The 13,655-nt window shown below is 41.5% G+C and overlaps 1 protein-coding gene across 2 annotated transcripts in view; it reads right to left on the reverse strand.

Annotated features, from left to right (window-relative positions):
• LOC149454032 (lysine-specific demethylase 4B-like) overlaps nucleotides 1-13,655 on the reverse strand; it is a 247,291-nt gene that overhangs the window by 14,547 nt on the left and 219,089 nt on the right. For both annotated transcript variants that reach the window (XM_089687863.1, XM_089687862.1), the window contains 2 exons: nucleotides 3,783-3,968; nucleotides 3,541-3,705 (listed from right to left, as the gene is read on the reverse strand). In XM_089687863.1, the coding sequence (XP_089543989.1) occupies nucleotides 3,541-3,705; nucleotides 3,783-3,968 (351 nt within the window). The remainder of the gene's footprint in view (nucleotides 1-3,540; nucleotides 3,706-3,782; nucleotides 3,969-13,655) is intronic.

Here is a 13,655-nt window from a genome sequence, read left to right on the forward strand (position 1 = left end):
AGTTTTTAATGCAGCGGGACTGGCAGAAACACCAGGGATTTCACACAGAGAACCGGATACTTTTCCATATGTACAGCAGGCACAGTTCAGGAATATGACATTTTGGGTTTCCATTTAACCATTTCCCCTCTGCAGCATTTATTTCATTTTTTGCAGACATGCTAGATGTCCATTTTTGGATAAAAATGATTTAAAATCCCCAAAGAGTATATATTTTCTGAAAGCAGAGGTTCCTTAGAATAAAAAGATGGTAGTTGCAATGTTCTGGGGCTCAAGATATTTGAGCAGCTGTATATCAAATTCAGATTTTCTGAGGAAAATACCCCAAAATTTATTTCAGTGCACAACCAATATAATTGGCACATTTGGTGTTTTATTCTTTACTTGACACAACCTCATCTTGCAAGAAAAATAGCAGTCTTCAAAACTGTGTGCACCCTCAAAACACAAAAAATTAAGTTAACCAATTAGGTGATCGTTTAATTGCCTTTACAGTTCATCGTTTTAGAGTTACCTATAACTGAGAGACCTAGAATCTCTCAATCTCACCGCTCACACAATATGGTCCCCTAACATTGGACAGGCCTGCTCCAGCTTGCCAAACACAGGACTGTGCATGAGCAACTGTTTACCAGGCTTTATAGCTTATTTTTTGACCGCAGTGTGTGAACTTAGAACTGAGCTTTCTGGGTTTACAATCACAGAAAAGTTAAGGGAATGGAAATGACATGCTCTCCTCCCACTTGCCATCCCTGCTATTTGTTAAACACTTAAACCACAGAATGAACCATAGCTGGTGGGAAGGGGGGCTGCACCCACAAGCCACCCAGATAACTTTAAAACAAAATCCGTTAGCCTGCTGATTAGAAATAGATACAAGCTCACATCTGCTACTACAGCAGTGAGCTTGTTAAAGCTCTTCAGACGTATTAGCCTTGTGCAAAGAGCTGAAAAAGTTAATCACAAAAACTGAATCTGCAGTCTCTCATGAATTGAAAAAAACATATCGATTTACTATTTTATTCACAGTTTGCCTCTGTTCATCTGCATGGTCACATTCCTGGTTACAATAGATAAGTGTCCTGATTTCTTGATAAACCTAACAGCGCAAGAATTTTTACAGAATAAAAAAGGCTTTGTAGAGTTTGTGGAAGAGTTTACAGAATCACTCAGCATGGTCTAACGTGAAATGTGCCAGCTTGATTTCTTAACAAGATGCACAACAAACTACATACAAAAACAAAATAAAACCTTTATCATAAAGTCTGCTCCAAAAAGCAAAAATGGGAATGGAGAAGTGAAAGTGGTCACAAGTTGATTTAATTTGCTCTATTCAAAATGTTCATTCTTCTTGACTGTTAGCATTTCCACACTGCTTATTTAAAACATAATGCCTTAAATGCTCACAATAAAGGGGTGCATTTAATAAATACACTGTTCCAAATTATTATGCAAATTCTATTTAAGTGTCACAAAGATTAAATATTTTGTTTTTCAGTTTAACTCATGGATGGCATTGTGTCTCAGGGCTCTTTTGATCACTGAAAACAATCTCGGACACCTGTGATAATTAGATTGGCAGGTGAGCCCAATTTAAGGAAAAACTACTAAAGGAGGGTGTTCCACATTATTAAGCAGAGCACCATTTTCAAGTAATATGGGGAAGGTATGAAAACATTAGATATTTCACAAAAACTTAAGCGTAATCATTGCACTATTAAGAGATTTGTGGCTGATTCAGAGCACAGACGGGTTCGTGCAGATAAAGGCACATTGAGGAAGATTTCTGCCAGATCCATGCATCGGTTCAAGAGAGCAGCTGCTAAAATACCATTACATAGCAGCAAACAGATATTTGAAGCTGCTGGTGCCTCTGGAGTCCCACGGACATCAAGGTGTAGAGTCCTCCAGAGTCTTGCAACTGTGCATAAACCTTCTATTCGGCCACCACTAACCAATGCTCACAAGCAGAAACGGCTGCATTGGGCAGAAAAATACATGAAGACTACTTTTCAAACAGCCCTGTTCACGGATGAGTGCCGTGCAACCCTGGATGGTCCAGATGGATGGAGTAGTGGATAGTTGGTGGACGGCCACCCTGTTCCAACAAGGCTGCGACGTCAGCAAGGCGGTGGTGGAGTCATGTTTTGGGCCGGAATCATGGGAACAGAGCTGGGTCGGCCCCTTTAGGGTCCCCGAAGGTGTAAAGATGACCTCTACAAAGTATGTGGAATTTATGACTGACCACTTTCTTCCCTGGTACAGAAGGAAGAACAATGCTTTCCATAATAAAATCATCTTCATGCATGACAATGCACCATCTCATGCTGCAAAGAATACCTCTGCATCAATGGCTGCTATTGGGATAAAAGGAGAGAAAGTCATGGTGTGGCCTCCATCCACCCCTGACCTCAATCCTATTGAGAACCTTTGGAGCATCCTCAAGCAAAAGATCTATGAGGGTGGGAGGCAGTTTACATCCAAACAGCAGCTCTGGGAGGCTATTCTGACATCTTGCAAACAAATACAAGCAGAAACTGTCTAAAAACTCACAAGTTCAATGGATGCTAGACTTGTGAAGCTGCTATCTTCTGTTAAAATGTAACGTGACCTGTTAAAATGTTTAAAAAGTTAAAATGTTAAAGTTTGATTGAAATAGCTTTTGATTTCAGTAAATATGCTGCAAACACAACAAATGACAATTTTCAGTTCTTTACAACCTATAAAGTGTTTTGAAACTTACTGTGCATAATAATTTGGAACAGTGCATTGTAAGTTTAAGTTTAAAAAAAATACTGTTATCATTAGGAGGTTTGTTCAATAAAATTTGAATTGTACTCTTAACAGTTGATAACATGAGAATTATGCTGACTGTTATTTACATCAATTATGTAGGTACATGAGAAAAAGAGCATTTGCATAATAATTTGGAACAGGGTGTAATATATTGGAGTGATTCTTGTTGTAGGGAGGAGCTATTAATGAAAGTCCCTGGATTCACTATATCTGGTCTCTCACAGTACACAGAACATGGAAATGCAATTATTTTAGTAAATATAAACTGATAAATACCTTTTCTCATCAGCAGTTAGAGCAGTCTTGTGATTTCAGCAGAACACTGGTTAAAGCTTGTAGTTTTCTCAAGGAGGATGTGAAACCCTGACCCTCTGTTTGGACAGTGCTGATTGGCCCTGTGCTGATCACAGGGCCAATCATGTGCATGTGATCAGCACAGGGCCAATCAGCACTATCCAAACAGAGGGTCAGGGGTCCCAAGAAAAAAAAAACCCCTCTCTAGCAATAACACACCAAACTGAACAGGTGGTCATTTCAACAAGAGGAGGTGCAGAGAAGAAAGGATCAACCATCCTTTTTACACAATGCATAGTAATCCTTAGGTTCCACAGGTTATAACAAGCATGCTTTACTGCATATACAGACTGATTTTACTGTTGTGGGTTTAGTTAATCAAGTTAATAATTTTGAATAACAGATCCTGTATAAAGCCACAAAAACAAATACAGAATCATTCAGCCTTACCATAATATTTTCAGGATATACATTATCACTGTAGGAGCCATCGTCAAAATTTACTTCATAAAAAATATGTGTAGCCGATCCAATGACCTGGCAACGATAATACAGGCCATTCCGATTTCGACTTATTACAGTTTGGCCAACACAGATGTCCCTGGAAACAGTATTCTGTAAAAACAGGATGGATAGCATTAAAAAAAACAAGAAAACAAAAATAAAATATTAATTTAAAAATGAACACTCACACACTGATTTGCACTCATGTGTTTGAAGCAGGTAATTGATACAACATACGGCCAATCATCAGGCTTCATAGAAATGCCAGCCATGTGCGCACATGTGACATGGAAAGAGGTTGAACATCGATCAACTGAGCACTGGACGCAGGCACCAACCTCTTTGCGGATTTTACTCCGACAAAATACGCATTTCTATAATAAAAAATATGCAACATTAGTGAACATCCCCAGCTTATACAGATTGCATTTCATTGTCTTCCTTTTACATTGTAAGGCCTGGTTCACACCTATGCAGTTTGCATTTGATCCATTTCTGTAGTGCTAATTAAGGTGCTTGTTTTCCACATGCATTTTGCATGTGTTCTGGGGGGGGGGGGGGGCAATTTGTTGTTGGGCAGATTAACCACTTCCTGGGCCAATTCTGAAATTTTTCTCATGTATGTAAAAATCAATTTTTTTCCCTAAAAATTATTTAGAACCCTAAACATTATATATATTTTTTGTAGTAGAGGCCCTAGAGAATAAAATAGTGGTCGCTGCAATTTTTTTTTATGTCACAGCGATTTTTCAAACACAATATTTTTATTTTTTAAAATACACTTTAACCACTTGCCCTCCAGAGGATTTACCTCCCTTCCTGACCTAGGCCATTTTTTGCCATACGGCGCTGCGTTACTTTAACTGAAAATTGCGCAGTCATGCAACACTATACATAAATTAAATTTATGTAATTTTTTCCCTACAAATAGAGCTTTCTTTCGGTTGTATTTGATCACCTCTGTGCTTTTTATTTTTTGTGCTATAAACAATAATTTTGAAAAAAAAAACACCAAACAATATTTTTGACATTTTGCTATAAAACATATCCAATAAAGAAAATTTTAAAAAATCTAATTTCTTCAAAATTGTAGGCCAAAATGTATTCTGCTACAAGTCTTTGCTAAAAAAAGATCCCAATAATTGTATATTAATTGGTTTATGTGAAAGTTATAGCGTCTAAAAATGGTGGTATATATACTGGAATTTAAATTTTTTTTTATACTTGTAATGGCAGCGATCAGCGACTTATAGCAAGGCTGCAACAGGCATTCTGACACTGGGTGGGAACTGACTAACTGCCACTGACATCCCCAGTGATACTAATAAAAAGCACTGAGTGCCAGACTGGGATTGCCGTCTGGGACCCAGTGATTGACATCCCCCGTCACCAATAGCAGCGCAAGTAGGGCAGTGCGCATGAGCCCCCTACCTGGAAATGCAAATCATGAATATATACGTGATTTTGCACAGCCGTGCCGCCCTGTAACAGTACTTCTGCTATAGGGCGGATGGCAAGCGGTTAATGAATTTTAAAAAACAAAAACACAATAAATAACTAATTTTTTTATAAAATATGAAAGATGATGTCACACAGAGTAAATAAATACCCAACATGTCATGCTTTAAAACTGTGCACGCTCATGGAATGGTGTCAGACTATGGTACTCAAAAATCTCGATAGGTGACTATTTAAAAATTTCTACAGGTTACCAGTTGAGTTACAGAGGATTACGGATAATGAAAAATAAGGGGTAGAGGTTCATATAGATATTTACTGTATCACCCAACAGATGGCTTCCGTCCAGTAGCCAAAAAATATGCATACAAAAAAAGAAGTTGTGAAAAAAGATTCACAGGAAAGCGGCTACATTTTGGACAGAATACGATATTCAGAATAATTTCCAAAAATTATGCTTTATTAAACATTAATAGTAGACAATAGGGTAATTACCCCGGTTCACCATCACCTCAGTATGAGAAAATACTCAGACCTAAAACCACATTAAAACCACATCAAGAGCGGTTTAGATATGGATGTGCTGCATAGACAATGACAAATACCTGTCTAATGCATTTTCAGTACTGTCACATTGGTTACACTACCAGTAGGAGGTATATCAAAAAATTGTACCATCAGGTATTGTAATAACACGCTATGCAAAATGGCTAATATAGTCACCATATGGATGAGACATAACCCTTAGCCCATATAAGGCAATGTGGGTAAAAAATTATTATTATATATGGGGAGGAATAGAGCCCCAATGATATCTATATAGACTCATACAATACAACACCTCTAGGGCACAAGTGAGTGGTACACATCCACACTAGGCAAATGCAAATCTGCAAATTATATATGAAAGAGTCCCTGTTAATGTCCTTGATGAAGTAAATGATGTAGGTGGCAGGGCCCTGCTTTACATGGTTTCTTCACAACGTGTGGACTATAAACCACTGTAATATACGTCATCACGTATATAGTCTACAAGTTGTGGTGAAGAAACCATGTAAAGCAGGGCCCTGCCACCTACATCATTTACTTCATCAAGGACATTAACAGGGACTCTTTCATATATAATTTGCAAATCTGTACCACTCACTTGTGCCCTAGAGGGGTTGTATTGTATGAGTCTATATAGATATCATTGGGGCTCTATTTCTCCCCATATATAATAATAATTTTATACCCACATTGCCTTATATGGGCTAAGGGTTATGTCTCTTCCATATGGTGACTATATTAGCCATTTTGCATAGCGTGTTATTACAATACCTGATGGTAAATTTTTTGATATACCTCCTACTGGTAGTGTAACCAATGTGACAGTGCTGCAAATGCATTAGACAGGTATTTGTCATTGTCTATGCAGCACATCCATATCTAGACCGGTCTTGATGTGTTTTTTTTATTTATTTAAATATTTATAAATTTTTTAAAGCAATAACAAAACACTTTCACCACATTCATAATAAATATACATGACTATTTCTTATTACTTTTCTTTTTCCCTCTTAAAACAATATCCCCCCCCCAAACCCCCCCCCCCCCACTCTGCATTCTTTCACTTCCTCTTATCCAAAGCAAGAATATCCTTAGCTTCCATCCACTCTATATCTTCCTTCCTTCACTTTTTCACATTTACTTCACAGTTTTCCCATTTTTCCCATTTCGCATAATATATCTCCATCTTGTCTTCCTGCATATAATATAGCTTCTACATCCTGCTAATCCAGTTCACTCTCTCTATCCAATCCTCCTCTTTCGGTACTTCTGTTTTCCTCCAGTACTTCGGAATCAGGCTTTTTGCAGTGTTCATATAATACCCTAAACCTAATTTCTTATATTTGCTAGCTGATAGCTCTGAACTATGCAACAAGCACATCTCTGGGTCTAGCCCAATATTTATCTCAGTTATGGTCTCTATTAAGTGTACTATTGTTTTCCAGAATACTTGAATTTTTGGACATTCCCACCAAATGTGATACACTGTCCCCTCTTCTCCACACCCTCGCTAACACCACGGTGATTTTTCCCTACTTATCTTATGTTCTATGCTTGGTGTAATGTGCCATCTTGTTAAACATTTATAGTTTATTTCTACATCCCTCAAACTTACATTTTCGTGAACTAATCTATTTATTTTTTTCTGTTTTTCTTGATCTAATACCACCCCCATGTCTCTTTCCCATTTCACTATGTGCATTGGTTTGGTGTTTGTGTCTAGTTCTGTGAGAATTCTATATATTTTAGCTGTTCCGTGTTTACCATTCCCCTGTGTATCCAACAACCTTTCAAACAAATTCCAATCCTTTTTCATTCTCAGAGGTTTTGGAAGATTTCCCCAAAAACATTTTAATTAGTGATAGTGCCACTCATCTAACTTAGTGAAAATCTTTCCCTTTTCCTTTACCAGATCTTTAAAAGACTTCAATTTCCCCTCCCCCATTATATCTCTCAGTCTTCCTTTTTAAACCATCTGCCTGCTATCTCCTCTCTACCTGGGGGAAAAAATTCTGTGTTTCTTAGTGGCATTAAAATAGAATTAAATTCCCACTTCATATATTTGTGTATTTTATCCCATTCCCTTAATACATTCCCAGTGTATAGACTTAAATCCTCTTTCAATCCTCTATATTGTGCTGGTAACCATATAATTCTATTCAAATTAGTTCCACAAATTGTATTCTCAATTTTTACCCAATTTTCCCCTCCATATTAAAGTCCAGTCAAAAATTCTTCCTAGTATTACTGCTTTGTAGTATCTCTTAATATCTGGAGCTCCCAAACCACCCCTCCCTTTGTCTCTACTTAATATTTCATAGGACACCCTCGGTTTTTTATTCCTCCAAATATATCTTGTTATCATTCTTTTTATTACCTTGAAAAAAGCTTCTGGCAGTTTAATTGGGATCATTTGAAATCTATATAAGATTTTCGGTACAATTATCATTTTTACCAGATTTATACGACCTAACCATGATGGAATTCCTCTTTCTAAAGTTTTTAATTCCTCCTTCACTTCATTTAATAATGAAATATAGTTTAGTTTATACAAATTCTTATACACCGTAGTGAGCCTTACTCCTAAATATTTTATATCTCTTTCTTTCCAGATAAAGGGGAATTCTCTTTGTATTTTCTCTTTTTCACTTTTTGAGATATTTATATTTAGGATCTCAGTTTTTGTTGGATTGATTTTTAAGTTTGATAATTCCCCATATTCCTTCAGCGACTTCATTAAGTTTGGGAGTGTTATCCTGGGATTTCCCACATAAAATAGCAGATCATCCGCAAAAGCTGCTACTTTATGCTCTATATCTCCTATCTGAATTCCCTTTATATCTCTATTCTTCCTTATTATAGACAACAGGGGTTCCAATGACATAACATACAACAAGGGGGACAAAGGGCATCCTTGTCTTGTTCCATTTGACATCCCAATGGGCTCTGTTTTTTCCCCATTTACTATAATAACTGCGGAGGGCTCCCTGTACAACTTTCTAATCCATTCCCTCATTCTAGCTCCAATTCCCAGGGCTTCTAAGGTATCCATAATGAAGCCCCAGTCTACTCTATGAAAGGCCTTTTCAGCGTTGATCGAGAGAACCAACGTCGGTACCTCCCCTTTTCTACCTTTCTGTATAAGCAGCAGGGTTCTCAACCCATTGTCCCTACCCTCCCTTCCTGGGACAAAGCCCACCTGGTCCCCATGTATCCATTCAGGCATATGCTCCTTCAACCTATTCGCTAAGACCTTTGCATATAACTTGGTGTCTGAGTTCAACAATAAAATTGGCCTATAGCTAGAACACTGTGAGGCGTCTTTTCCTTCCTTATGTAACAATACTACATGAGCTTGTACATATTCTCTCCTCATGTCCATCTCTCCTCCCAGAGCATTCATATATTTCTCCAATTTGGGTATTAATATTTTGCAAAATATTTTATAATACCTCACCGTATAGCCATCCGGTCCTGGGCTTTTCCCCATCCCCGTACTTTTTAGTGCTACTTTTATTTCTTCTTGTGTAATTTCTGCTTCTAAGGATTTTAATTGTTCTTCTTTTAGTTTTGGTAGACTCGCGTTTTTTAAATATATCTTTCTTTTTTTCCTATTTTCAGTTTCCTTATTATTTATTGTGTCACATGGGTTAATGTTGTACAACTTTCTGTAATAATCAATAAACTCCTTTGCAATCTCCTTATTTGAATGAACCAGTTCTCCCTTAGAGTTTTTTATTTTATCAATGTAGTTCCTATTTTTCTTTTTTCTTAGGGCTCTCATTAGATGTTTTCCTGGCCTATCTTCCCCCCTGCCCCCGCCAGCCGCCGCAACCCCCTCAACCTCATATCTGTGCACCTCCTCCCCGCATCCATCCCCCCTCTCTCGGTTGCACTTATGAACGCCCGTTCGGTTTGCAACAAACTGCCATCCATGACCTCTTTATCTCCCACTCCCTCAACCTCCTAGCCATCACCGAAACCTGGGTACAGGCCACTGACACTACCTCCCCTGCGGCACTCTCCCATGGAGGTCTCGTCTGGTCCCATTCACCAAGACTGAGCGGTCACAAAGGTGGTGATGTCGGCCTGCTCCTATCACCGCTGAGCACCTTCCAGGTCCTCCCTAACCCCCCCTCCCTAACCTTCTCCTCCTTCGAGGCTCACTGCATCCGGCTCTTCTCACCCACCCCCCTAAGGATCGCAGTGATCTACAGGCCCCCCGGATCCATAGCCCGCTTCCTGGATGACTTCGCCGCCTGGCTTCCCTTCTTCCTCTCCTCTGAGCTACCGACCATCATCCTCGGGGACTTCAACATCCCCATCAACGACAACACCCCAGCTACCTCCCAACTCTTCCACCTAACCTCCTCCTTCCCGCTCACACAATGCACTCAATCCTCCACCCACATCAATGGGAACACCCTGGACCTCGTCTTCTCCCACCTCTGTACCCTCAACCAGTTCTCTAACACCCCCTTCCCTCTCTCCGACCACCACCTCCTCATGTTCTCCATCTCCCCTTCCCCTAACTCCCCCCCCCCCCCGTGCGCCAAACCATCACCAGCCGCAACCTCCGCAACCTGCACCCGGCCCCCCTCCACTCGGCTGCCGACCGCTTACACGACAGCATCCTTCCACTGTCATGTCCTGACCTAGCCACCACCGCGTACAACGACTCACTATCAGCTACCCTAGACTCTCTGGCACCCCTAACCACACGCAACATCAAACCCAGACCGCTCCAACCATGGCAGAACGACCATACTAAATGCCTCAAACGTTGCAGTCATGCGCTGGAGAGACTATGACGCAAAACCAGGTCCCCTCATGCATTCTCCTTCTACAAATCTGCTTTACTCACCTACACCTCCTCCCTCCACGCCGCCAAGCAGGCCTACTTCGTTAACCTGATCAACACCCTCTCCACCTGCCCTCGCCGACTCTTCTCCACCTTCAACTCCCTGCTCTCTCCCCCCCCTCCTCCACTCAGTACCTCACTTACCGCCCATGAGATTGCCACTCATCTCCACAACAAGATTGACGCAATCCGCAAGGACATAGTCAACTTGCAATTTACCTCCCCATCTAGCCTCCCCCCCTTCCATCACCCCCTCATCTCTCCCCTCCTCTGACCTCGCAACGGCACTGCCCCCCACCACACCCAAGGCCCTGCCTACCGTAACCCCCCCATCACTGCACTCCTTCAGCCCTACTACCACTGAGGAAGTCACCAGAGTCTTCTCAGAAGCCCGCCTCACTACCTGCCCCCTGGACCCTATCCCCTCTCAACTCCTCCGGTCACCCCCCTCTCCCCTCATCCGCTCCCTTACCCACATCTTCAATCTCTCCCTCTCTACTGGCGTCTTCCCCTCCCCCCTAAAACATGCGCACATCACCCCCATACTCAAAACTGACTGGATGTCGCTCCATTTCCTCAAGCTCAACCTCTCCAAAACCGAGCTTCCCGTCTTCCCCCCAGCCCGCGCCCCCCCCCCATCCTTTCAATCACTACCAACAACACCACCATCAATCCCGCCCAGCAAGCCAAGGTCCTTGGCATCATTCTGGACTCAAACCTTTCCTTTCAACCTCATATCAAATCACTTACAAACACATGCAGGCTCCACCTCCGGAACATCGCCAAGATACGCTCCTTCCTTACCCCAGACACCACTAAACTACTCGTACACTCCCTGATTATCTCACGCCTTGACTACTGCAACTCCCTCCTCACCGGCCTACCCCAGTGCAAACTCTCCCCGCTTCAGACCATCCTGAACTCAGCTGCCAGACTCATCCACCTCACCAGCCGCTCCACCTCTGCCACCCCCCTCTGTCCCTCCACTGGCTCCCCATTGCCCAACGCATTAAATTCAAATTGCTCACCCTGACCTATAAGGCCATTCACAACACTGCCCCTAACTACCTCACCGACCTGATTCCCAGGTACCACCCTACCCGTACCCTTCGCTCTTCACAGGACCTCCTATCTTGCTCCCTGGTCTCCTCCTCCCACGCACTACTGCAAGACTTCTCCAGGTCCTCCCCCATCCTCTGGAACTCACTACCCCAATCCATCAGACTGTCACCTTCCCTCCTCACCTTCAGGCGCTCCCTGAAAACCCACCTCTTCAGGGAAGCCTACCCCACCCTCACCTAACAGCCGCTGCCCTTCCCTCCTCCTACCACTCCATCCCCCACAGCCGTTTCCTCCTGTGCCTCTACCCCCTCCCTCCTAGATTGTAAGCTCGAAAGAGTAGGGCCCTCTTACCCCTTGTGTGCTGTTTGATGTTACTGTTCTGTTTCATGTATTGTCCTCCCCCTCTATTGTACAGCGCTGAGCAAACCCTTTGGCGCTATATAAACTCGATAAATAAATAAATAAATTTATACTTCTCACTTAGCACTTTATTATAGACTCTCCTTCTCTCCTCCTCCATCAATGTCTCTAGCTCCTCTTCCTTTTTTATCTTCTGCTTAATTTCTTTTACTGTGCTCTTTTTATGTAACTTTTCCAGGTCCAATATATCCTTTAAGAGCCCACTAATTTTCTCTCTCCTTTCTCTTTTCTTTCTTGCCCCAATAGCAATCAGGATACCTCTTATATATGCCTTATGAGATTCCCATACTGTAGCTGTCGACACATCCTCTGTCTCGTTCTCTCTAAAAAAATCTCTCGATTTCTTTCCCAATCTTCTGGGCAGTATCCTTATCCAGGAAAAGTGCTTCATTCAACCTCCATCCTATCCCATCTGTTTTCCACCTTCCCCATCCCATCCTCAATACAACAGGGGCGTGATCTGAAAAAGTCATTGCTCCTATATCTACTTTAATCAATGACTCAATAAATCGATGTTCTATCAATATGTAATCCAGCCTTGAACACGTCTCATGTGCATTTGAGAAGATTGTATAGTCTTTATCCTTCATATGCATAACTCTCCAAGTATCCACCAATTGAAACTCATGGATCACCTTCTTTAATAATCTCAAAGATCTACTCCCCTCTCGCTGCACAGAAAAGGTTGTATATTTTTGCGGGTCCATACAGAGATTATGCCAATATCAAACGACCCTTTTTAAAATCCATCAGCTTTTTTAGCGCACCTTTCAAATACATCTCCGGCTTCTTATTTGGACAATATATATTAGCTACTGTACACTCCACCTCCTGCATTTTACCCTTCAAAAACAGATATCTCCCCTCTGGGTCCACTTTTCTATCCTCCAGCTCAAATCTTATATTTTTTTTTAACCCTACTGCCACCCCTTTTGCTCTCCTGATCGGGGAATCTGCATAATACCATGTTGGATAATCTCTAGATTTTAACTTAACCTTTGATTCTGTCTCGAAATGTGTCTCTTGCAAGAAAACCACTGAAGCTACTCTATGATGAAGTTCTTTAAATAGCCTAAATCTCTTCCCAGGACAATTCAACCCCTTTACATTATAGGTGACAACTTGTAGTTCATCCATCTTTCTTATGTCCCTCTTTTGCCTGCCAACCCTCTATCTCTATTTCCCTTGCTTTAGTACTCCCTTCAATCCTGCAGAGTGTTAACCCTAATATTAATAGCCCTCCCCCAACCCCCCCCTCCCCATTTTTAGGCAATTGTTATAGCTATTATTCATTTGTGGGTCTAACTCCCCACTTTTGAATACTAGAAGGTCAAGCTCCTCCCATCGACGGCTCCTCCTCCTTCCCACCTCCCCAGTACCCTCCCTCTTCCTCTTATTTCCTCCCCACCGTTCCAGGTGCCCCTTGAAACAGAACAAATTTTCGTACTATAAGGAAGGTTAAAGGGCATAAGAAGAAGAAAAAAGAGAGAGAGGCATGAGAGAAGAGGAGAAAACCCCCCCCCACAAAACTCATCCCTCTCTCCCCCTCCTCCCTCCCCTCCTAATTCCTCCTTCTGTCAGACTGCCAGTCCTCTTGTCTCATTATTCCTATCTCTCTCTCCTCTTCCTCCCATCCCACAATCTCCATTCTTTGCAACTCAAGTTTTTCACAAAAATCTCTTAGGTCTTCCGGAAATCTCAAATAAGCTGT

Source organism: Staurois parvus, unplaced genomic scaffold, assembly GCF_062004578.1.
Source record: "Staurois parvus isolate SC_StPar_1 unplaced genomic scaffold, SC_StPar_1.0 ptg000439l, whole genome shotgun sequence".
Classification (NCBI taxonomy): Eukaryota; Metazoa; Chordata; class Amphibia; order Anura; family Ranidae; genus Staurois; species Staurois parvus.